The sequence below is a fragment of the Antechinus flavipes genome, chromosome 2 (assembly GCF_016432865.1).
Source record: "Antechinus flavipes isolate AdamAnt ecotype Samford, QLD, Australia chromosome 2, AdamAnt_v2, whole genome shotgun sequence".
NCBI lineage: Eukaryota > Metazoa > Chordata > Mammalia > Dasyuromorphia > Dasyuridae > Antechinus > Antechinus flavipes.
In genome coordinates this window covers 106,956,105-106,980,595 of record NC_067399.1, presented here as the reverse complement: position 1 = coordinate 106,980,595, position 24,491 = coordinate 106,956,105, and the positions used below count along the sequence as shown (strand labels likewise).

The 24,491-nt window shown below is 34.5% G+C and overlaps 1 protein-coding gene across 1 annotated transcript in view; it reads right to left on the bottom strand.

Moving 5' to 3' along the window:
• Nucleotides 1-24,491, bottom strand: part of VRK2 (VRK serine/threonine kinase 2) — an 88,486-nt gene that overhangs the window by 35,552 nt on the left and 28,443 nt on the right. Inside the window, exons 5-7 of the mRNA XM_051975319.1 lie at nucleotides 21,988-22,075; nucleotides 21,448-21,553; nucleotides 20,122-20,214 (exon numbers count right to left, since the gene is read on the bottom strand). Of these exons, the coding sequence (XP_051831279.1) occupies nucleotides 20,122-20,214; nucleotides 21,448-21,553; nucleotides 21,988-22,075 (287 nt within the window). The remainder of the gene's footprint in view (nucleotides 1-20,121; nucleotides 20,215-21,447; nucleotides 21,554-21,987; nucleotides 22,076-24,491) is intronic.

Sequence of the window (24,491 nt, the reverse complement as noted above, 5' to 3'; positions counted from 1 at the left end):
TACTTTACTGCATAAAAGGAAAAAGAGTGGTAGAAAGCTTGAAAAGACAGATTGGAGTCTGATTGTAAAGGCCAATAAATGTCTAATCTGCAGATAATAGGGAGCCACTGAAGTATTTTGAGCAGCAGAATGATATATTTATACCTGTACAAATAGATCAGGAGACCAGGCAGCAAACAATTACAACATCCTAGGAAAAAAGTTAATGAGGATTTGAATTAAAGTAGAGGCAGTATAATTGGAAAGGAGATGATGGATGCAAGATTTGACTAAGGTGAAATCAATAAGTGTTAGCATCTAATTCAACAGATGGGATGGGGGAAAATGAAGAGTTCTAGAGAATTTGAAGTTTTGAGTTTTGGTAACTTAAAGGAACAACAAGAAAGGGGGGGCGAGGATGGACAGAATTTTTTTTTCATACTGTTGTTCAGGGGAGGGAGGTAAAGATATGATGGAAAGTTAGATTTTGGGACATGTTAAATATGCAGTTCCAGCAGAATGTATGAGTGAAGATGTCCAACAGGCAAAGAGTAATAATTTAAACTATGAAAAATGATGCAATTGACAAGAGAGAGAGGATAAAAAAAGAAGACAGCCCAATGACCATAGTAATCTAGTGTTTGATAAATCCAAAGACTCCAGCTTCTGGGATAAGAATTAGCTATTTGGTAAAAATTGCTGAGAAAATTTGAAAATAACATGACAGAAACTAGACATTGACCAAAACTTAACACCCTATACCAAGATAAAGTTGAAATGAGTTCATGATGTAGACACAAAGGGTGATACTATGATACCATAAGCAAATTAGGAGAACAAGAGAAAGTTTTCCTCCCAGTTTTGTGAAAAAGAGATTTATGGAAAGAAGAACTAGAGAACATTATGAAATGCAAAATGGATAATTTTGATTACAATAAATTAAAAAAGGTTTATACAAACAAAATCAATGCAGCCAAGATTAGAAAGGAATCAGAAAACTGGGGAAAAAGTTTTTATATCCAAGGGCTTTATCTGATAAAGCCCTCATTTCTAAAATATATAGAGAATTGACTACAATTTGTAAGAATACAAGCTATTCTCCATTTGATAAATGGTCAAAAATTATGAACAGACAATTTTCAGGTAAAGAAATTAAAGTCATTTCTAGCCATATGAAAAAATGCTCTAAATCTTTAGTGATTATAGAAATGCAAATTAAGAAAACTCTGAGGTGCCACTATACACCTCTCAGAGTGGCTGAGATGACAGAAGATAATGATAATGTTGGAGAGGATGTGGGAAAACAGGGACACTGATACATTGTTGGTGGAATTGTGAATTGATCTAACTATTCTAGAGAGCAATTTGGAACTATGCCCAAAGGGCTATCAAACTGCATAAAGCTGGGCCTGTATCACAAAGAGATCATAAAAAATGGAAAAGGACCCACATATACAAAAATGTTTGTAGCAGTTTTTTGTAGTGGCAAGAAACTGAGTGGATATCCAACATATGGAGAATGGCGAATAAGTTATGGCATATGAATGTAATGGAATATAATTATTCTATAAGAAATGATCAGAGACTTACATAAACATTGCTAAGTGAAGTGACTACAATCAAGAAAACATTGTACACAGCAATAACTAGATTTTATGATGATCAATTCTGATGGACGTGGCTCTTTTTAACCATGAGGTGATTCCAGCTAATTCCAATTGATTTGTGATGGAAAGAGTCATCTTCATACAGAAAGAGGATTGTGGGGACTGAATGTGAATCACAACAAAATATTTTCACCTTTTTGTTGTTGTTTACTTGTTTTTTTTTTCTTTCTTTCTTTTGTTTTTTTTTTTTAATACTCACTCACTGTGTACTAAGAACTAATAACATGGAAGGGGGGAATCCCTTGCTTCCAAAGTTCCTGCTTACATTTTAATTGTATACAGATATCTTGCAAAGGGTTGTAGAGTAAAATGATGATATAATTGAGGAAATAGGTTAAATTACTTCTCCATACCTCTCAAGTCTACATATCCAGCCTTAATTCTTCTCTTGAAATCCTTTCTTTCCACAAATATCATTGCTTCCCTACTATTATGTTCCTCCCAAACATCCTCAAACTTATTTGCCATCATGTAAAAAATCTTCTGGACAAATTAGAATAATTTTTTAGTGGGATTATGAATAAAGCATATAATTAGAGAATGTTATAAATGAAGATATTAAAGATTATTAGATCACCTATCCCCCCTCAAGGATGGAAACTGAAACCAAAGAAAGGTTCAGTGATTATTATAAGAAAGTGAATTGGAGCTAATTATAAAAGAAAGTGAATTGGAGAACGGGTCTCCTTTATTCCTATTTCAGCCCTCTTTACATGTGATAGAATCATGGAATCTTAATATCCAACTCAATCTCAGTGGCCATCTAATCTAGTGTTTTAAGGTTTACAAAGCATTGTGATATGTTATCTCATTGGAGCTGTATGCCAGGGTGGCTGTTATTAATATCTCCAGTAGGCCAGCTGGGATGAAGTAGATAAAATGCCAGGTCTGAAGTCAGTAAGCCTTCCCTCCCTGAATTTAAATCTGGCTTCACATAATTACTAGTTGTGTGACTCTGAACAAATCACTTAACTCTATTTGCCTCAGTTTCCTCATCTGTATTATTCCTAATAAATTTCATTATATTATGTTCAATTTGATGTTCTATGATATTCAGATGATTTTGAATGCTGACTGCCTTCAGTATCAGCTATCCCTTCTTGCTTTAAGTGATCTACAGATTTTGTAAGCATGATTCTATCTAAGACACATAAAACACAGATGCCCTCAAGCACTCACTGAAGCTCTTCTTTCTACCTTTCATCAGTTCAGAAAATGACCACCTATACACACATTCTTATCTCTTCCAATAATAGCATGAAATAATTAAATCACTTTGCCAAAATATAGATTAAACTATATTTAAACTAAAATACCATTCTGTTCCATGATTCAGCAACCCATAAAAAAATAACTTAATTGGGCATTGTATGACCACCTCTTCATGAAGCCATACTAGCTCTCTGACCAAACATAACTTCTAAGTTTTTAACAAACCATTCACTCAATAATCTGTTCTAGAATTTTGCCAGGAATTGAGGGCAATCTCACTTGGCAATAATTTGGAAACTCTTCCCTTAAAGAAAAAAAACAAAAAAACACAGACATAACCCTGTCTTCAGTACTACTATACATCAAGCAATCTTCTCTTTCTCTTTCAGATATCACTAATAGTATCTCAGCAATCACATCCAAGAGTCCATTCCAAAACAATCTGATCTGAATTCAGGAGGAGGAGTAAATAAATCTTCTTCCATTTGTATTGGGTATCAATGTTCTACTAACCATTATTTTTCTACCCTTTCCACAAATTATTCTCATTGACAAAGAAAACAGAAAGAAAATAAGATTTAAGCATGATTGTTCCATTCTCTGTAGTCAGCCATCACCATCCCATGGTGATGTAACTATCCAAATAGCAACTCTATCATTCTATTACATGATTTTTTTTTTTTTTTTTACCTAGTTGAGCTAAATACAACAACCAAAAGATCCATCTTTTTGGTGGTCTTTAGCCATTTTTTCAAGCACTGACTCATTCTGAACTTTGGTGCCTACTTTTGTGGGCACTATTGTTACAATGTAGAATCAGGCTTTTGTATTCATCACCATTGCATTATCTTTTATACATATCTTCAAAGAAAATCTCAAGTTATTTGGTGAGTTCTCTGAGGATCTATATTGGTTGTTTCAGGAAATTCTTTCAAGAAATCTTTTCTTCTTATCTCTAGAATTTTATCAATAGGATTTTATATCAAAATGTTCCATTTTTGGGGGGACAGGAAGGGTACAAGATGAAAGGCAGGCATCTGAACTTGTATGCAGTTAAAATAATAAAGGTGAGCAGCCTATAAAAATTAGTTTAAGTAAATATTTCATAGGCAGAAACTCACTCCTTGAGGAAGGGCTGAAGGTGGACTCATGTTACCTTTTATATTTACATATCATTTTAAAATTATTTGAATATTTTTGCATTTATTATTTTATTATTTATTCAAAGGTTTCCTTAAAAAGATCCTTTATAAGAATTTGTATAAATATGCAGACATACTCACACATGTACTTTTAAAAGTCAGCTTGACACAGTGAATAAAGAAGCACTTTAGAGTCAAATAGACCTGAGCTTAAGTCTTATTTCCTGGCATATAATAGCTGGGTAACCCTGAGTAAATTATTTTACTTGTAAGTGCCTCCATTCACCTTCTAAACACTCTGAATTAATAGTCTATACTGATAAAATCTCCAAAAAGAGTTTCTCCATTGATGAAATCAAAGGACCAGTAACTCATCTAGAGAACAAACATATATTAAGTGTTTATATACCACACAAATATATGTATACACATCCATAAATGCATATCTATGTATATATAATTTTATCCTTGTGAAAATATTGAGAAATAGAAATGGCACATATTATTAACATTTTAGATATCATTTTAGATATCACTATTACCTACAAGTTTTTCACTTCCTTTAACAAAAACTCTCATATTTCTTTATCAGACCATTATCAAACTATTATTCCATTTCAATATACATCTTACCCCTCTCCAAACCTGGTATCTTTATTGAAATCCTCTCCAACCCTCAGGCATTACCTCCTGTTCTAATTTTGCCTTCCTTCATTTGCACTCTCCATTTTATATTTAACCAATTTGATTCTACACTGCTTATCACAAACTCTAGCACTGAATCATTCCCATCATCTTCCTCTTCTGCTCTTATTCATGATAAATGAACAGAGCTTCAGACAACTATGCTCATTCACCATAGTTAGCATGTTCATAATATCAAATTTCAATTGGGTACTCAGCGCAATAAGGCAATATTTTTATTCCACCCTAATTGTTTCCAAAACTATTTTGAAACGTAACTTTTCTCCTCAAGGCTCTCATATTTCCCCATCCTTCTCCTCTCTCAGCTAAGAAAACTGGAGCCATTTGCTGAGTTCCCTCTTTTCTCCTTTTCTTCATCTCAAAACCCCTTGATATTATCCTCAACACTATTCCTTTCCTCCACTCTCTGATAATAAGGTATCCATTTTCCTTGCTAAGATCAACCTCTACATGTTTCTCTGATCTCATCCCCCTCCATATTCTCAAGAAAATTAGCCCTACAATTACCTTTTTCATCTGCCCTCTTCCCTATCTCTCCATGAACCATCAAAGAGAAAGAGCAGGAATGGCTTCAGCTGCAGGTCTGACCAAGTTAGACATGGGTTAGTCCAACAATATATTGTCTACAAGAAGCACAGTTAAAACAGAAAGACACAAACATACACAGAATTAAAATAAAGGTCTGGAGCAGGATCTATTATACTTCTTTAGTTGAGTTTAAAATGGGAAAGGTAGCAACAATAATCTCAGACAACGCAAAAGCAAAAGCAGACAATTAAAAGAGAAAATCAGGGAAATTACAATTTACTAAAAGATACCACATACATTTTAAAAATTACATCAGATTTCTTTAAGAAAGACCTCTTTCTTAAATATATATGGAATAGAATCAAATTTATAAAAATAAGAGTCATTCTCAATCAATAGTTACAAAATATAAATTGGCAGTTTTCAGTAGAAATCAAAGCTATCTATAATCACGTGGGAAAATGCTCAATATCACTATTGATTAGAGAAATACAAATTAAAATAACTCTGAGGTACCACCTCATAGCTAACAGATAAACATGATAGAAAAGGAATGTGACAAAAGCTGAAATGGACATGGAAAAATTGGGACACTGATGCATCACTGGTAGAACTGTGAACTGGTCCAACCGTTCTGGAAAACAATTTGGAACTATGCTCAAAGGCCTATAAATTGTGCATGTTCTTTGATTTAGTAATACCACCACTAGATCTGCATCAGAGAAAAGGGAAAAAGACCTTTATTTACAAAAATATTTATGGCAGCTCTTTTTTTCTGGTAGCAAAGAATTGGAAATGAAGATGTCCTTCAGTTGGGAAATGGCTGAACAAGTTATGATGTAAAGTTGTGATGGAATACTATTTTATTAAAAAAATGATGAAGGGAATGATTCTTTTAAAAAATGCCTGGGAAGACCTATATAAATGAGTGAATCTATATGAGTGAAGTGACCAATTCTATAATGAATAATACCATAATGAAGATCTCAACTGTGAAACAGTGAACTACTCTGATCAGTACAATGATCTAAGACAATTCTGAAGGCATCATGATGGGGGGAAAAAAAAAAAAAACTATTAAACTCCAGAAGGGGAACTAATGAACTCTGAGTGTAAACTAAAATAAAATTTTTTCACTATTTTTTTTTGCCTTTTTTTGGTGACATGGATAATACTAAGAAATATTTTTGTATGATTTCCCATGTTTACCTGACATTATATTGTTTGTGTTCTAAATGGGTGCTAGAGGAAGAGAATTTGGAACTCAATTTTTTTTAAAAGACTATTTTAAATAAGTAAATAATACATTTTTATTTTTTTAAATAAGTCTTAGCATTGATTTGTTATTTAACAATATGTGGTAATATATAGTTGAATCTTTTAAAATTTCACTCGATGAGCACACAATAGGTAAAAATAGACAATATATTAATAAATAAGAATTTCCCAACAGAGGTAATGTAAAGGATATTATCTGCGGAAAAACTGAGCAAAAAAGAAAGTGAAATATGTTGAGAGTGAGAGATAAACCAATAAACGGATACATGTTTCACCATTATTCAAACAATATCAAAGAAACTAGGAAAGAGAACTAGCCATTAGTATATAAGCCACATCAAGGATTTACAGAAAAGCATGCACAAAGCTTTCAGTAAAGTATTTCATATCATTCTCATGGAAAATATGGAGACGTGGTTTAGAAAATCACACAATTAGAATTGGAATTAGTTGCAACGTCAGGCTTAAGAGCAGTCATTATTACTAGCTCTCTTGAATCTGGATCATTCAATAATTCAATAAACATCTATTATGCACCTTCTATGTAGAGGGAGAGTTGATATGTGACTTTTTCTCAACAGATGACTGCACTCTGAAAAACAATAAAGTATGGATTGCTTCCTTGCTGCATGTACTAATTTTGGCCTAACAATTAATACCAAGAAAACATAGGTCTTCCACCAGCCAGCCCTAAACCATTAATACATGGAACTATCACTTATAACACATGGAGAAATTCTGAATATTCTGTAAATTAGCTTACATATCTTGGCAATATGCTTTCTAGGGATGGATACATAGATAACAAGGTTGAAACATGTATTGCCAGAGCTAGCTCATTACTTGGGAACTCCACAGGGAAGTGTGGGAGAAGTATAAAATGACTACCAAACTGAAGGTCTACAGAGTTGTTGTACTGATTTCACTGCTGCATTTCTGTGAAACATGAACAGCATACCCGTGCCTTGCCAGGAAATTGGAATTTGAATTGTCATAGGAAGACTCTGAAGATCATCTGGCAAGATACAGTTCTGGACATTGAGGTCCTTTCTTGAACTGAACTGCCAGGCATTCAAATTTTGCTACCAATAACACACTCTGATGGTCCGGCCATCTTGCTCAAATGTAAAATGTATGTTTGCTTAAAAGACTTATTTTACAAAGAAATTACATAAGGCAAGAGCTCACATGGAGAGCAAAAAAGTGAGAGAAACACATTCTCAAGGTCTCACTGAAGAACTCTGGAATTGATTGTGAGAGATGGGAGACACTGACATAGGTCTATAATCAAAGCAGAATTGTAGTAGCTCAAAAGAAATGTGAAACACACAAATTTAGAGATATCTCCATAATGCAATTGGTGCCGAACCTGTGCTAGAGCCTTCTGAGCTCATACTATTCTGATTACCCACTGTAGTATGACCCCAATATAGTGATGTCATTTTGGTCTCTTCAAGAAGGAAGAACAAAAACCAATCAACCAATGTGCCAGGTACTATGTTCAGTAGTTTGGTATATAGAAAGAGACAAAAGCAGCAATCTAATGGGAGAAACAATATGCAAACAACTTTATTAGCTATTAGGAAATAATTAACAGAGAGAAAGCATTAGAATTAAAAAGGTTAGGGAAGGCTTTCTGTAGGAGATAGGATTTTAGTAGGGACTTTAAGGATGTCTAATCCATACTCTTTGTTCATCAGCTAAGTCTATCACCTTGAACAGATTTATCTTGTATAAAGTCTTTCACTTTGTACAGATTTATATACAAGTTCTAAGTGGCCATATTATTTGCTAAGGAAGCCTGGAGTACTTTAGAGTTTGAAGCAATTGCCACAATATTATCCCAAAACAGATCCATCTAGAAAATTCACTGCTAGGAATTCAGGGAATCTTTCCATTTGTACCAAGAGGTAGACATCAGTGATGACAATGGTGTATACCTTTGGTGAACATACATCAATCAACCTGCTTTATACCTCACTTAAGATCCTACAAGATTATGTGATCAACTGTGATGGACTTGGCTCTTCATAAACTTGATTCAGGCCAATTCCAATAGATTTATGATGAGAGAGCCATCTGCAATCCAGATAGAAGACTATGGAGATTGACTACAATATGGTATTTTCACATTTTTTAAAAAATTGTTGTTTGCTTGTTTTTTTTTTCCTTTCTCATTTTTTGATCTGATTTTTCTTGGACAGCATGATAAATGTGGAAATATATTTAGAAGAATTGCCTGTTTAGCCTATATTGGATTACTTTCTGTCTAAAAGAGAGGGTAGGGGGGAGATATGGAGAAAAAATTGGAACACAAGGTTTTGCAAGGGTGAGTGCTGACAACTATCTTTGCATGTATTTTAATAATTAAAAATGATTATTGTAAGAAAAGAATATTAGAAAGCAATAAAATGATCAAGAAATTTAAAAATATATATATATTATCAGAGTATTATTATGCAAAGTCATTTTTGGTTACAACTTTTAAGCAACTCTGAAGAAAATGAAAAAGACAGTAGTCATAAAAATGATATAAGTATAAAGAAGACCTCACTTAATCTACTGTTTATTGGCTGCCAAAAAGCATTTGACTCAGTAGAGCAAAATGAAGTCTTAAAAAATTCTCCACCAAAGTGTCATCCATGCACATGGCAAGATCATATCAGCTAATATCTGATCTTAATCTAGACTTTTTTCCTATAATCAAATCCTCTTAATTAGCACACCCTGCTAGAAACAGAAGTGTGCCAGTTAAGCTCTCATCCTGATTATCAGAGACTGATGGGAATTGGACTGGTAGAAAAAGATATTCACTATTCATGAATCTCTTTTAAAACAGGCAATTTAGAAAACACTTAAAAAACTTTAGAAAGGGAAGATCATCTTATTCAGCAACTCCAGTGGTTTTCATTAAAAAGCTAACGTTTATCTTGTTACAATAATTATCTTATTGGAGTAGGTCATAATATTTTCCTATTCCTTCATTGAGACACTGCAATATGAAAATCATCACAATAAACTAAATGCTAACTTATTAATGAAAATCACTATACAGCAGAAAGGGAATGAAGCATAGAATGAATAAGCAGCAAGTTTATGTTCCCAAAAGCCATTCACACCTGTTAACTGCTATGTGTACTCTCATGGATACACCAGATTTATCTTCTTAACTCATGCTATTCTAGTCATTACTAAACAGTATTCGCAGAACTTATTGCTCCAACTGGCTGGCCAATAATGAAAGTAGCAAAAATGGAATGCAAGTATACTTTCTTTCCCAAATCACTGTTAAAAATAAGTACATCATAAGGTGTTAATTGGTCTTCAACTTCAGTTTTCATTTATGAACACAGGTTAGAGCATTTTTGTTGTTGATAAATAGCTTAGTTATCTTTCAACAGATCACAGAAAGCCCATAATACTTATTTAAAGGTAACTTGTTCCAAACCCAGGGAGGTTGTTTTGTTTTGTTTTGTTTTTCCCATACTTGTTTTCTGATTTCATAATCAACTACTCCAATCATAACATCTTTCATGTACATCCCCTTTGATCCTAACACAGATCCTTACTATCTGCGTATAAAAATCAGTGGTTCCCTATTACCTCCAGGATCAAAAATATAATTCTCTGTTTGACTTTAAGGCCCTTCATAACCCATTCCCTTTACCTTTCTATTTTATACCTTACTCCTCTTTGCTCCACAAAACCCTTTCCCATTTATTCCATGACCCAATGATACTGGCCTTCCTGCTGTTCCCTGCTTCACCTTCCAAATCCGGGCATTTTCCCTGGCTGGCCCTCATGCCTGGCATTCCCTCCCTCTTATCATCCTACTTAATGTTTCTTAATATCAACATAGTTATATACATGTCACTTCCTTCATTAGGTGGTGAACTTCTTGAAAGCAAGGGCTGTTTTTGCCAATTTTTTGTATCCCCTGTGCACAGGTCATATGCACATAGTAGACAATTAATCCTTGTAGACTTGATTTTTGATTCATTGAGAAATAGGATCTAAAACACAAAAACATGAACACACACACACACACACACCTTCACATAATGTACTATTTTCTCATGAATAAGACATGCACTTTTTAATCAGTTCACTGATTAATCCACTTCTAGACCATTCACCTAGAGTACACACAGTTCCTTCACTCTACAGCATACTTCACTCTAATGAATTAAGTCCTTGAATCAGAACAGTGGGAGTCTTAGGGTTTCCCTGATACTGTTTGCATTTGATTTCATAAAATGATTTCAGTTCCCCAACCTGCCATACTTTGTCACAGATGAAACCCTAACATGATTCCATGTACTATAATCCCTAGGATTTTAGGGAGATTCTTTCCCAAGGGCAACTTCACTTACTAAATAAATTTTGAGGATCACTCTTTATTGTTAACTTGCCATTAGGCAAAGCTATCTAGGCAGCTGGTGACTCAAAATACAGCATTGGGTCAAAAAATCACAAGACCTGAATTCAAATCTAGCCTCAGACACTAAGATGTTTGACTCTGGGGAAGTCATTTAATCTTCGCCTCTGATTTCCTCAAATGCAAAAAAGAGATAGTAATAGCACCTGCCTCCTACTGTAGCTGGGACAATCAAATGACATATCTGTGTAATGATTAACACAATACTTGGGCACGGTGTGGTTATTGTTTAAGCATATCTGACTCTTAGTGAGCCCATTTGGGGTTTTCTTGGCAAAGAAACTAGAGTGGTTTATCATCTCCCTCTCCAGCTCATTTTACTGATGAGGAAACTGAGGAAAACAGGGTTAAAAATATGTACCCAGGCTCACATAGCCAGTAAATGTCTAAGATTAGATTTGAACTCAGGTCTTTGTGACTATATATCTGGTACTCCATCCACAATGCCATTTAGGTGCCCACAGTAGATACCTAATAAATGTTTATTTCCCTTCCCCCTTTTAAACGCTTCTTATGGGACAGAGTATTTCCTATATCTCATCTCCCTAAATTCCAGCTGAATTAAAAAAAAAAAAAAAACAGAAGGGGCGGGGATTTTCATGGGAATAAATCAGTAGGAAGGACAATCTGGTTTACATCTACCTTTTGTCTTTTTGTCAAGAGCAAATGTGAACTTAGTACTGAGAAATCACTTGTATGTAGGACATATACATGGACATTACAAGTACCTACAACAACAACTTAAACAAAGAAGGTGCCAAATAATATTTGCTGATTCAATTTGACTTTACTGTAGGAATATTTTCTCTGTAAAAATATATTTTAAAGGGTTTTCAAAATATATGGCTGGGTTTAACCAACATGCAGCTGTTAGCAACTGAGCTGTTTATGGAGATATTCATTGTTCTGTCCTGGGAACAGCACTGGAGCTCTTTACGGAGTGCCCCCTGATGCTCATGAAGCCAGGATTTCTCTCAGGCAGCTGTTACCAGCTACCACTCTTTAGTTTATATGACCTGGACTTCTTAAAGGGGTTTCTTAACCCAGTATCTGTGATCTTGGTTTTTCTTTAATTTTCTTTTAAAAATATTTTGATTGTATTTCAATAATTTGTAATCCTAGATATATTATTTTGTGTGGTAAAAACCACTATTCTGTAAAGGGATCATAGGCTTTATCAGACTGCCAAAAGGATTCATAGTACGTACAAAAGTTTAATATCCCTCTTCCAAGAAATTAAGTCTAGGGCTGGAAGAGACCTTATAGGTCATCTGATCCAACTCTCAATATTTGAATGACAAAACTGAGACCCAGGAAAATTCAGTGAGTGGCCCACAGAATCATTATGTGGCAGAAGGGATATTTACACTCAGTTCTTAGGACTCCAAATTCAAAGTTCAAAGTTCTGAATCCTTTCCATTGCTCTTCATTCTTTCTAGGTAGTTTGATTCAGTCATACTGGCCTAGGCTGTGATTGGGAATTCAGGAATGCTAGTCACTGCCAAACAAGTTATTGTCAACAAGTTCTCAATGGATCACACTGGACAAATTTTTCAGTCAGATGGGAGTACTCAGACTTTAAAGAAGTCCGAACTGATATTTGCCAATGAAATGTAATGGGCACTCAAAGAATAACTATGGATTGACTAAAGAGTTAATCACTCATTTCTTACAAAATACTGTCACTGTTGGGTAACTTTGATATCTTTTCTTTGGCTTCAGAAAGCAAGCATTTTGTAAAACTTATAATACATTTGGAGGGCTAGTTTTTGTTGTGATTTGAGGTAGATAATTTATTAAAAGGACCATTTCCCCTAATATCATGCATGGGTAGGACCAAACATTTTAAATTATCTTTATGTCAAGTTTTCACCTTGTCAACTGTTCTTAGGTGTTTATTTCTGTTCCCCAGACCTCAAAGTGTTATGTATCACAGAAAACTATTAAAAAATAACAGCTAGAATTTCTAAAGAACTTTAATGTTTGAGTAGTATTTTACATTTATTATTTCATTTGATTCTCACAGTAATGCTGTGAAGTAGGTATTTTCATTATCATCAATTAAATTGGAGGCAAAAGAAGCATTTAATGGCACAATGGAGAGAATCTTGAGCCTGGAATCATAGATCTGACTTCAAACCTAGCCTCAGCTTTGGGAACCTGGGCAAATCTTTTTGCCTCAGTTTCCCCAATTGTAAAACAGAGGTAATAATAGCACTAATCTCACATGGGGTTGAAGGGAACATAAGAGAAATTTGTAAAAAGCACTCAGTACAATACTTACTCCCTTCCATGCTTTTGCTTAAGTGATTGTCTAATAGTGAACATCTAATGAGTATCTGAGGCAGGATTTGAACTCCATTTTTCAAGATTTCAAGTCCAGCACTCCATGAACTCCATCACATAGCTGACTCTTTAAGCAGTTTCATAGTTGAAAATCATGACATGATTGAAAAAGTATACTTAAAACTACAAATTCCCAAAACTTTATTTCAAAAAATAGTACCAAATTTATTTAGCCTATAAGTCTTTTATAAAGATTTTTATAGAAATTAATTTTCATTTTTTTCTCCTGGCCCTGAGTTAGGCATAAACTAATATAATAATAATTATTATTATTAATAATTAGCTTCAGAATAATCGTGAATTGACTCTATGAAAGACAGTACAATGTAAATGAGGGAGACCAAAGTACACTGAAGCCTTGTGCAAATGGCTTCTCATCTCTCATCTTATTAGTTCTCAAAGTAAGCAAAGTTGCAAAATAAACATTCCTCTTTCCTTGGTAGATACACTCTTCTCCTTTGCAGAACTTCTTATGTTCCTCCTCTGTCCCTATTCTTCCAACCCAGAGATTTTAAATAACCTAGGTATTTGCAGTCATCTGAAAATGCATCAAATAAACCTATTGATAATTAAGTGTTAAAGACTTAAAATGTTTCTTAGGGTGTTTACATTTTAAAAGAAAAGTCTTAGAACAAAAAAAAAAAAATGAATTATAGGCAAAGATGGGAGAAATCTTTTTTAGGTGGAAGAAATACATATTTTCTTTAAATCAAACAACATAGGCAATTTTTGAATCATTGGGGCAGCACTACCTCCCATTACATTTTAAAGATGACATCTGAGCTCTTGGCTATAAAATATTCAGACAGGTGGTTAAGTAATTAAGCTAGTTAAGCAGCCTGTGTCCTCCTCCTCCAAGATTTTCTAGAACTTGCAAATAGCTTTAGATGTAGAATATGAATTCATATACATGGATCTGACCATGTCACTCCTGTTCAAAAATATTTAGTGGCTCTCTATTGCCTCCAGAAAAAAATGTCAACTCTTCCATCTAGCATTTAAAGTCCTCTTTAATCTGGCTCACACTCATAGACATTTCATATTTCTTCCCTTTCAACCTCACATATGCCATTCAAATTGATCTCACACTTGCTCCTCAAATTTCTCATTCCATCTCCCCTCTTCCTTAGCACAGACTATCTCTCCTATTTGGAACATACACCAGTCCTCACCTCTGCCCCTTAGAATGAATTCCTGGCCTTCTTCAGCACTTAACTCACATTCCACCTACTTTGCTAGACACTTTCTTGATCCCTCACAGTTGTTATTTCTCTTTTACTCCCTCTTCAAAATACCTTCCACTCACTAAATTCATACTGTATATCGGCAATAGAATAAAAGCTTTTAAAGGGCGAGAACTATTCCATTTTGGTCTGTGCATGTATCCCCAGTGCCTCACACAGTAATAGGCTCAGAACATGTATTGAATAAACGCTTAAATGAATTGAATAAACTTGGTTGGTTTTACCTCCCACTTTAACTGACTTTACAGTTAACAAACAGAATACATGTTGAACTCTTTTGAGTTCTATATGACTGGACAACATCACTCTAAGTCTGCTCACTTGATGATCTGTACCAAATAGCCTTTGGAGATTTCTAGTTTGTAACTATTAACCAATAGCAAATAAAAAGATCCCATGACTTTAGAATTCAATGGGGACCTTAGTGATAATGAAGTGCTACCTCCCTAAAATGCTAAGTGAAGGATATGAACCCCAAAGCCACTAAATTGTATTTCTGTAGAATCGTGGTTACTTTGCATTATTTCTCAAGCATAGGATGGATTTTGCTCTACTAGAGAAGCTATATATTTCCTGTATTTTCAGATTTTATTTACTATAAACTAACCAAATTATAATCCAATTCATTAGGCAAATACAAATCTACTGTGGTTCAAGCTAGGCACTATGAAGCATTACTATAAGGATAAAGATAGGACATTTAAAATTGGGAAATGTTACTTTGGCAACTGGAAGGGAAAAATGGACTGGACTGTGATTTCAGTGATGTAAATGGCGAGTTCATACAAACATTTGTCATATCATGTGTCAAGAACTGTAACAGTTGTGCTATCAAAGCCAACTGGGCACTTTCTCTACTTTTTGCCATCTTAGAGCACTGAAATATACAGTATGTGTTAGAGTGAGATTGGACTTCAGGACTTCCTGACTTCAATGCTAGTTTTCTATACACCATATCATGATCTCTCATGAAACCTATATTCAGAAAATTCTAATACCACATAATTAACCATGAAAGAAATTTATTACATATAATATTAATCTAGTCTTTTTATACTACCATTTAAGAATAAAATGTTTCCCTTTTACTCTACAGTTTCTATGCCCAGAATTCTGGAAATGTTCGAATTTCATGGCACAAAATTAACTTTTCATATTTAAAAGAGAAAATATCACTGGAAAAAATTCAATCTAGCACAAGAGAAAAAAATGCCTTTGTTATAATGAACAATATCTTGGAAGGAACAGATTGGGGGGAGTGGGGGAGAAGGTAGATCAGAATGGGAAAAAGAAAAGAAATTCAAATCTGCTGTGTTAGGGTCAGAAGAGGAGAGGAAAAGCAGAAAAAGATAAATCAAATAAAATTATCTTCTTGGGATCAATGTTGTGCCTTTAACAATTCTGACGGTCTTGCATTAAGCCATAATTCTGAAGCTTAACATAAAAAATATGATTCACAAAAGATTAATTTTTAAAATGGAGATTGTAGCTTCTAAATTTTTATAATTATTATGTTTTGTGTCCTTTTATTCTTTTTTTCTCTTTCCATCTCCTCAAAAAAGTGCTCAGATTGTCAATATAAATTGTCTGCTTTTAAAAAATGAAATCAGCACCCTTTCACACTTTCAAATCAATATACAAATTAAATAATAATTGCTAATAATGGCATAAAAATAATAGCCAGCATTTATATAGCACTTTAAGATTTACCAAGCACTTTATACCTTCTTATTTGATCCTCATAACAACTTGGAGGTAGGTGCTATTATTTTTTCAGCTTTACAAGTTGAAGAAACTGAGGTAGTCAGAAATTGGTGAGGATCACACAACTAGTAAGTGTCTAGAGCCAGATATGAACTCAGGTTTTCGTGATTCAAAGTCCTATATTCTATCTACTGGGCTGAAAATGTAACACAGAATAATAAGCAAAATCTTACCATCATGACCACTGAACACAATCAGTGAGAAACACAGTCACTGAGGCATGGAAAACAAGATAAAATGGTTTTTGGAGGCAAAGTCATATAGAAAAAAAAGCACTATATTCAAACTGAGAGAATTGGCCTTAGCCAACTATGTTACTAACTTACTATGTGCCTTGGGCAAGTGTAATGCTTTTCCATTCTGGGCTTTGGATTTCTGAACTATACAGTGAAATATTTGGACATGAAAATCCACCCTTATAATCTTAAAATCTATCTTCCTATATTATCAATTAGATTTCCAAACAAATTTTAATTAACTAAATCTTCCAAAGCATTCTAATAAAATAGAGTATGACTAAAAGGCATTGCTGACATAGGACATATGTGTGTGTGTATATATATATATATATATATATATATGTATATATATATATATATATATATATATCATTATAAAGTTTCACACCAACTTTATTGATGAATAAAGATGACAAATCAGTATACAATAACAACAATAAAAAAGTCTCTGCAGAATAAACAAATTGTATACCAGGTAGACAGAAAGCTATTCTATTTCAAAATGGACATATTACTAAGATACTCTAAATAAGCATACTAATAGAAGGAGTAATCCAATGAAGGCAAACTCCGTTAACAGAGAGTAGTAAAAAAAAAAAATTGATTAAATATCTAAATAAGTTCATTTGAAAGAAAAATTTCTAACATCATCTTTTCTCAATTTAACAAATACAACAGAATCTTGTTAAAAAAGTCAGTTGAAGGACAAACAGATCCCTATTATGGGACTCTTAGGTTACACACAGTGATGTACTATATACCCACTGTGTACACAAGGGGCATGATTCGACCCAGTAACAAAATCAAATTTGTGCAATGCTAACGTACTTTATAATAAGGTTTTCTTCTATATCCCACATATAAATAATACTGTACCAACATGCTATTCTCTACAACAAATTGTCTCAAAGCTTTCCAATGCAAGTGGGGCTCTGTCAGCTACCCAGACATTAGTTTTGTTTTGTTTTTTACCCGTTCTCAATAAAGAAAACATAGTACCAGTAGGATGAATACAGAGAGGACTGGTGAGACTTACATGAACTGATGCTAAGTGAAAGGAGCAGAACCAGGAGATCATTATATACCTCAACAATGATACTGTTTGAGGATGTATTGTGATGGAAGTGGATCTCTTCGACAAAGAGATCTAACTCAGTTTCAATTGATCAAGGATGGACAGAAGCAGCTACACCCAAAGAAAGAACACTGGGAAATGAATGTAAACTGTTTGCATTTTTGTTTTTCTTCCCGGGTTATTTATACCTTCTAAATCCAATTCTCCCTGTGCAACAAGAAAACTGTTCAGTTCTGCACACATATATTGTATCTAGGATATACTGTAACCTATTCAACATGTATAGAACTGCTTGCCATCTGGGGGAGGGGGTGGAGGGAGGAAGGGGAAAAATCAGAACAGAAGTGAGTGCAAGGGATAATGCTGTAAAAAATTACCCTGGCACGGGTTCTGTCAATAAAAAGTTATTTAAAAAAAAAAAAAGGATGAATAAATGCAGGAAAAAGAAAAGAAAAGAAAACATAGTGGAAAATGTTTTATCGTAAAATAAGCTTAAGTGCGTATACCATGTAAGAGTCCTGCAAACACACGGCCACTCTCAGGCTTACCAGCCTGTGATTGATAAATGGATTGTGTTGGAATTCCCTCTTGCATATGGTGAACAAGCAGCTTTAATGAGGCTTATGACCTTACCTCACTGCTATCCCAAGGAATCTTAAAGCTAATGGGTTGCCACCAGATACAGGTCAGGTGCTACAATTACTTTTCCCAAATCTCTAGGAACTTTCTAACTTTAAGCTCCTTAACTTTCTTAACAGTATGAAAGCAGGCCATGAATATTAAAGTATCAAGGTACTTGTGTATTATCATTAAAACAAACAAACAAACAAACATTTTCATAGGTGTAAGACAGCTAAATGGTACAGAGAATAAGGGCTCTGGGCCTGAAGTCAGGAGGAGTTGGGTTCAAATATGGCCTCTAGTTAGGCAAATCACTTAACTGTTTGCCTCAGTTTTCCTAACTATAAAATAGGGATAATAAGAGCACCAACTCTGAAGGGTGAGTATCAGATGAGATAATATTTGTCAAGTGCTTAGCCCAATGCCTCTCACATATTCCACTCTGCCACATTACCATCTATGGAGAGGGCCTATTGTTTCAGAAAGAAAACATTATGCTCAATACCATTTAAAGACACTTGCAGTTTTTCCCCAAATCAAATTTATCAATAAAATAACAAGTATTTATTGAGTGCTTCTGAGGCTACATACTCTAGGGACACAAGAGGTCCTGGTGTCTGGCCTCAATCTAATGGGGAAGAGAAGCAATGTGCACATCAGGACAACAATACAACAGAATTTGGACCCAAAGTGTGTATGTAGTAGAGACTAAATGCCACATAAACTTAGAGGAAGTCAGGGCAGCTTGGTCTTGAGTTGTCAAGAAAGGCTAGAGGGAAAAAGGAGAGGAAGGTTCATCAGCCCTTAAGAGACAGACAGATTGGGACAAAGAGGAGGGAACGTTTTTCCAACTGGGGAAAAAATGAGAAAAGATATATATGAAAATAAACATATCAAGACTCATGGCTAACATCCAAGAATTCACGATAACAGGTAAAAAATCTGGGCAAATTAATTCCACAGAGATATACATCTAAACTGATGGAAGTAGGATGCCACAATTCCAAATTTCTTACACCCCAGACACGGATGGACTTAGCTTTGCCTTTGTTTACCAATGTCTTATTTTTTCATAGAAAGTGAAAATTTTAAAATATACCAAATTCCTGATGAAATTTTTAAAAGAACTGACAATTTTCAAGTAACTTGAAATGTTGGAGTAGCATGAACTATTCTGATCTACTCATTAAAGTCGATTCCCTAAGGAAAACTTAACGCAAACTTTGTTAGCCTACTCACAGTTATGTACTTGAAAGTAATAAAATTGGATTGGTTGGAAAATGTTCTGTAATCCAGATTCTTCACTACATCAGATTTTCTTATAACTATAGACATTTGTGATGTGAAAGAGAACTTCTGTTTTGCATCACTACAAATCCTCAATTTTAGAATGAGCACCTGAGAGTATAGTATATTATAAGTAAATCACCATCACAACTACTTAAAATTACTGATGCACTCTCCTTCAAAAGCTAGGCCTAAGAATAAGACTAAAAAAGGATTCAACTCTCAAACTACTTTTAAGACACCCAAATGAATGTGAATTTAGTGAAATGGAGTACAACAAAGGCATGGCTGAATATCTGAGCAGCATGAAAGTTTTCTTCATTCCTTTAAAGATACATCAACTGATATCCTAATTACAATCATATGAAAAATCTGTCCAAGGCAGTGAGTTTTCACTGTACTAATTCTTGATTCTTCATCATTCTCCAAATTTTCCACTACTCTATAATGACAAAAAGCTTTATATATCTCCATCATTATGTGCCTATCTTTATTTTAACACTGTCAACTCTTTGGGATTAGAGTTTAATTTGAAGGGGCTCAAGTTAGGGTCCTCCATGCTGCCAAAACAGTTCCAAACTTGGTGTTGTATTTACCTGATGGGGATTTCTGTAGCCCAGGAGTAGATTTGCTGCTTTAATATCACCATGCACATATTCATTTTCATGTATATATTCCAACACATCCAACTGTGAAATAAAGCAGATAATGGAAGTTTATATTGCCTCCTATTTAGAAGTCATCTTGACAAACCAACATTTTTGAAAATCAACTTTCAAAACCAAGAAGTTACTTGTCCTATAAACATGTGAAAAAAAATGTCCTATTTCAAAATCATCTGTCTTATCACCATTATCTTGGGGAATCTCTTCTAGAGCTCATACCCTTTCAAAGCAACAGAGGTTATCCATCATCATTTGCCAAAATGCTTTCTTTGGGGGAGGGAACAATAAAGGAAGGAAATCTTCTCACCCCCCTTTCTGCATTCAGCAACACACATGGCTCCAGGCTGCCCACTAGCTAAGAAAAGCAAGTTTTTATTTTTGTTTTTTAAACATTCTTTGATTTGGGTGGGGTAGGGTCAGAAAGTCAGATGACTCAGCAAGGAGATAGAAGGTAAAGGAGCCAGAACAATCAGTGACAGTGTCACTGCAGCAGGGCCCTCGGCAACTCCCCAGCCAAGGCTTGATCTCCAAACCAGGCTGCAAGAAGCTAGGAACAAAGCCCTTTGCCCATGTGCATTTTCTCCTTCCCTGTAGAAAGTCACAGAAGGCATTCATCTGTAGCTTCCATTCCTGTCCCACTGTGGGTAGCAGAACCAGGCTCATTTTACTTAAAATGGAAAAAAAAAAAAAAAAAAAAAAAAAAACATTGAACCAACGAACAGCAAACAAGATAAGACAAATATGTGGCATAAACAAAATGTGTGCAGGGGTGCTATTAAGATTTCATTGCCTCTTGTTTGGCAAAGTCTGTGTAACTCATTGCCACAACTAATTATTGCTTTCATCCCAAACTCATGGCAATAAAAACTTTATAGAACCCCATACCGTCACATGCATAATATATAAAATATTATCTTATGCAGTAATTTGCATTGTTATAAACATATGACAAAAGGGAGAGAATTCTTACAGCCATGCAGGCTTGTTCTGACATGCAAAAACAAAGCTGTGAGGAAAAAAAATCAGGCTGTAGACCCCATGCCTAATTGAGTTTGTAGTGCCAAACACAGCACATTCTGTCACTTAGAGAGCCCACTGTTATCAATTACACCAAAATGGCCTCTACGTCAATGACTGACATTTCTAGGGCAGGAAAGATTTCCTTCCCTGATAATTTTGCAAAGACTAAAGATCTGTATTTTGTAACAAATAAATATCCTGAGTCTGTAGCATATGAAAAAAGCCACTCCAACTCACCATTCGCACACCCAATTGCAGGACAGTTTGCCTCTGAAACCTGCCTCTCTGGACAAAGATCTTCTGTAAGTCCATTCCTAGTCTTTCCATAACCATGAATCTATAGCTGTAAGAAAAGACACAAAAGAAAGAGCCAAGAAAGGGGATATATAAAAACATCTATTTAAAGAATTGAAAGACAAATCTTTCTGACTTAACAGACAAGAATGGTGATGAAATTAGATCACTGGAACTTTATAGCATATATTATGTACAAGCAAAAATAGTAAATATATATCTCTGTGTGATGCTGAATTTAATCAATAATACAATGTTAGGCTCATTTGCATATATGCATGATGAACAAGTCAAGTACTTTCGCTCATTTCTTAATAGAGACTACAGAATATTGTCTTTTAACAGCAACTATCATTCTCTCTTTTTTTGACCCTCAGAACAAGAACTGACTTCAGTTAAGATGGCTGATTTGAGCTAAAGATGGAACCTGAAGTCATGGAAACTCAGTGACAAGGGTTGACAAGTGAGTTGATTCTATTTTACCTTTTTCCATTGTATTCAGCCAAACCTGATCCCCAGAATTGTGGGATTCCTAAAAAATCAAGTTGTTTGAGAGCCATCCATCTTTTGACTGTAAAGAAATAAAATGAAAAATTGGCATAATTTATAAAACCATATTTCACATACACAAGTTTTCAGAAAATGATCTATTTATTCTAGAAAATTTTCCTTAAAACCATAAAGCTATATAAAAATAACAAATTAAATAAAGCTAATGATTGAAAACTATTTTCTTAAAAAAGAAAATTGATGTTATTTGGTGGTTGCCACAGCCAAAAACTCTAGTACCTGATGGCCACCCTGTTGGTGAAGAACCTTTATTTATCACAGACAAGAGATACAGTTTTAGGTTTGGTTTTTTGGTGTGATTTTTTTGTTTTGTTTTGTTTGATTTGGTTACAGGACTATATGAAGCCCTCCCAGCTTTCCTGAGCATGCATGTGCTTCATTGGCAGGACCTTCAGGAAGTCAGGGCCACCTCATCACCAAAAAGAAGCACAGAGGCAAGAACTTTTGTAAATATATTTTAGTAATACAAAATGTGCGGAGAATATCTGGCATTTATATGATAAATTATATACAAACAAAACAATTCACACACATACTTAGCCCCCAAATACATTTATATCCTCTGAGTGTACTTCTCTTCTCCCCTTGAAAAAGGCACTTGCATCTTATCCACAGCTTTCACCCTAGTCACATGACAAAAGCAACAGCTACCATTTGCTTATCTAGGAATGAGTTGCAAGACTCACAAAGAGGAAATATGTCCTTTACAGGCTATGGGGAGAATAAAAACATTTGCTTCCCTTCTCTTAAAGAGTAATGTAGAGATTGTTTTCCTTCCTCTTAAGCTCCAAAAGGCAAGCTATTGACTCTCTCAACCCCAAAGTATAAAAATCAGGTTGGATAATTGCTTTCCTTAGAAATGAAGGCTATACTCAAACTAGTTAACATTCTGTTTTTTTCCTCCTACGAGAATTCAGTCTAGTCAAATTCCCTTAAGCTACTTGATGCCAGGGAACCACCCAGTTTGATTAAATTTTTCATTTTTTAAACCTTTGAGTTTTTTGTCCAATGTAACCTGCCACACTTGCCTTCTTTTTACTCACATAGTGGCACTACGGATACAAAATCAATTGTAATAAATTTTAAATATTTGGTGGAGGAATTGTGAATTGTGTGAGTATTGCTCCTTATTAATGAAATGACGACTTTTTTTCTGAACATATGTCAAGAAACTTTTGCTTTGTGCTGATTGTCTACAAGGTCAAACCCTTTTTAAACCTTTCTTATTCTGACCCCACTCAGATCTATCACCACATGCTGTTGGTAAAAAATTATTTTGACCTCCCAAACTCAATCAATTTGGCTTCCAAACCCTATAATTTTGGCTTCATTTAGACCTGGAAGGGACATAGACATCATCAAGGGCTATAGTATCAGAAAATTAATATCAATCAATTGGTCAACTTTTATTAAGCATTTACTATATGCTACACACTGCAACGTGGATTTTAGAGCAGAAAGGCATCTCCAACGCTGACAGGTCCAACTCCTTCATTTAACAGATAGAAGAAATGAGCACCAGGAAAGTTAAATTTCCCAATCAAAGTCACACAAGTGGAAAGTGTGAGAAGTCACATTTGAATCCAGAGAGAGGCCTGTGCGAACTGAGTGTGGCTTATAACATAACATTTTCACTCTTTAATTGTTGTTTGCTTGCATTTTATTTTCTTTCTCTTTTTTTTCTTTTGGTCTGATTTGAGTTTTTTAATGTAGCAAAATAATTGTATAAATATGTATGCATATATTGGATTTAACATATATTTCTACCATGACTACTTATCATCAAGGGGAGGAGATCGGGGAAGGGAGGAAAAATTGGAACACAAAGTTTTGAGGAATTATCCATGCGTATGTTTTGAAAATAAAAAGCTTTAATAAAAAAATAAAGAGGTTGCCTTAAATTTACCTTAAAAAGGAAAAAAAAAAAGAAAATTGAGGTCCTAAGAAGTGTATTGACTTGTCTTTTATTTTTAATCACTCTTGAATTTAAGCTGATTGTTTTCACAAACTTCTGAAAACACTCAGATTCCTCCCTTGCAATTGTACTCTGTCCTAACCTTCACTTCCTAGATTGCTTCATGTCGGCTCAAACCCAAATGTCAAATGGACACTTGTCAAAAAGACTATTTTATGGAGAACTCATATATGGCAAGTGCTCAAAAGGCAGTCAAAAAAAGTGATAAAGGGACACTTTCAAGAGCTTTCAAGATCTTTAGAATTGACTGTATGTAATTTCATCCTAATCATATGACAAAAGCAACAGCTACCATTTGCTTATCTAGGAATGAGTTGCAAGACTCACAAAGAAGAAATATGCCCTTTACCGGCTATGTGGAGAATAAAAACATTTTCCTCTCTACTTCCAGTTTCACCTGGGAAGAAGGTATAATCTTCTAAGTACAGTAAATTGGAAATCA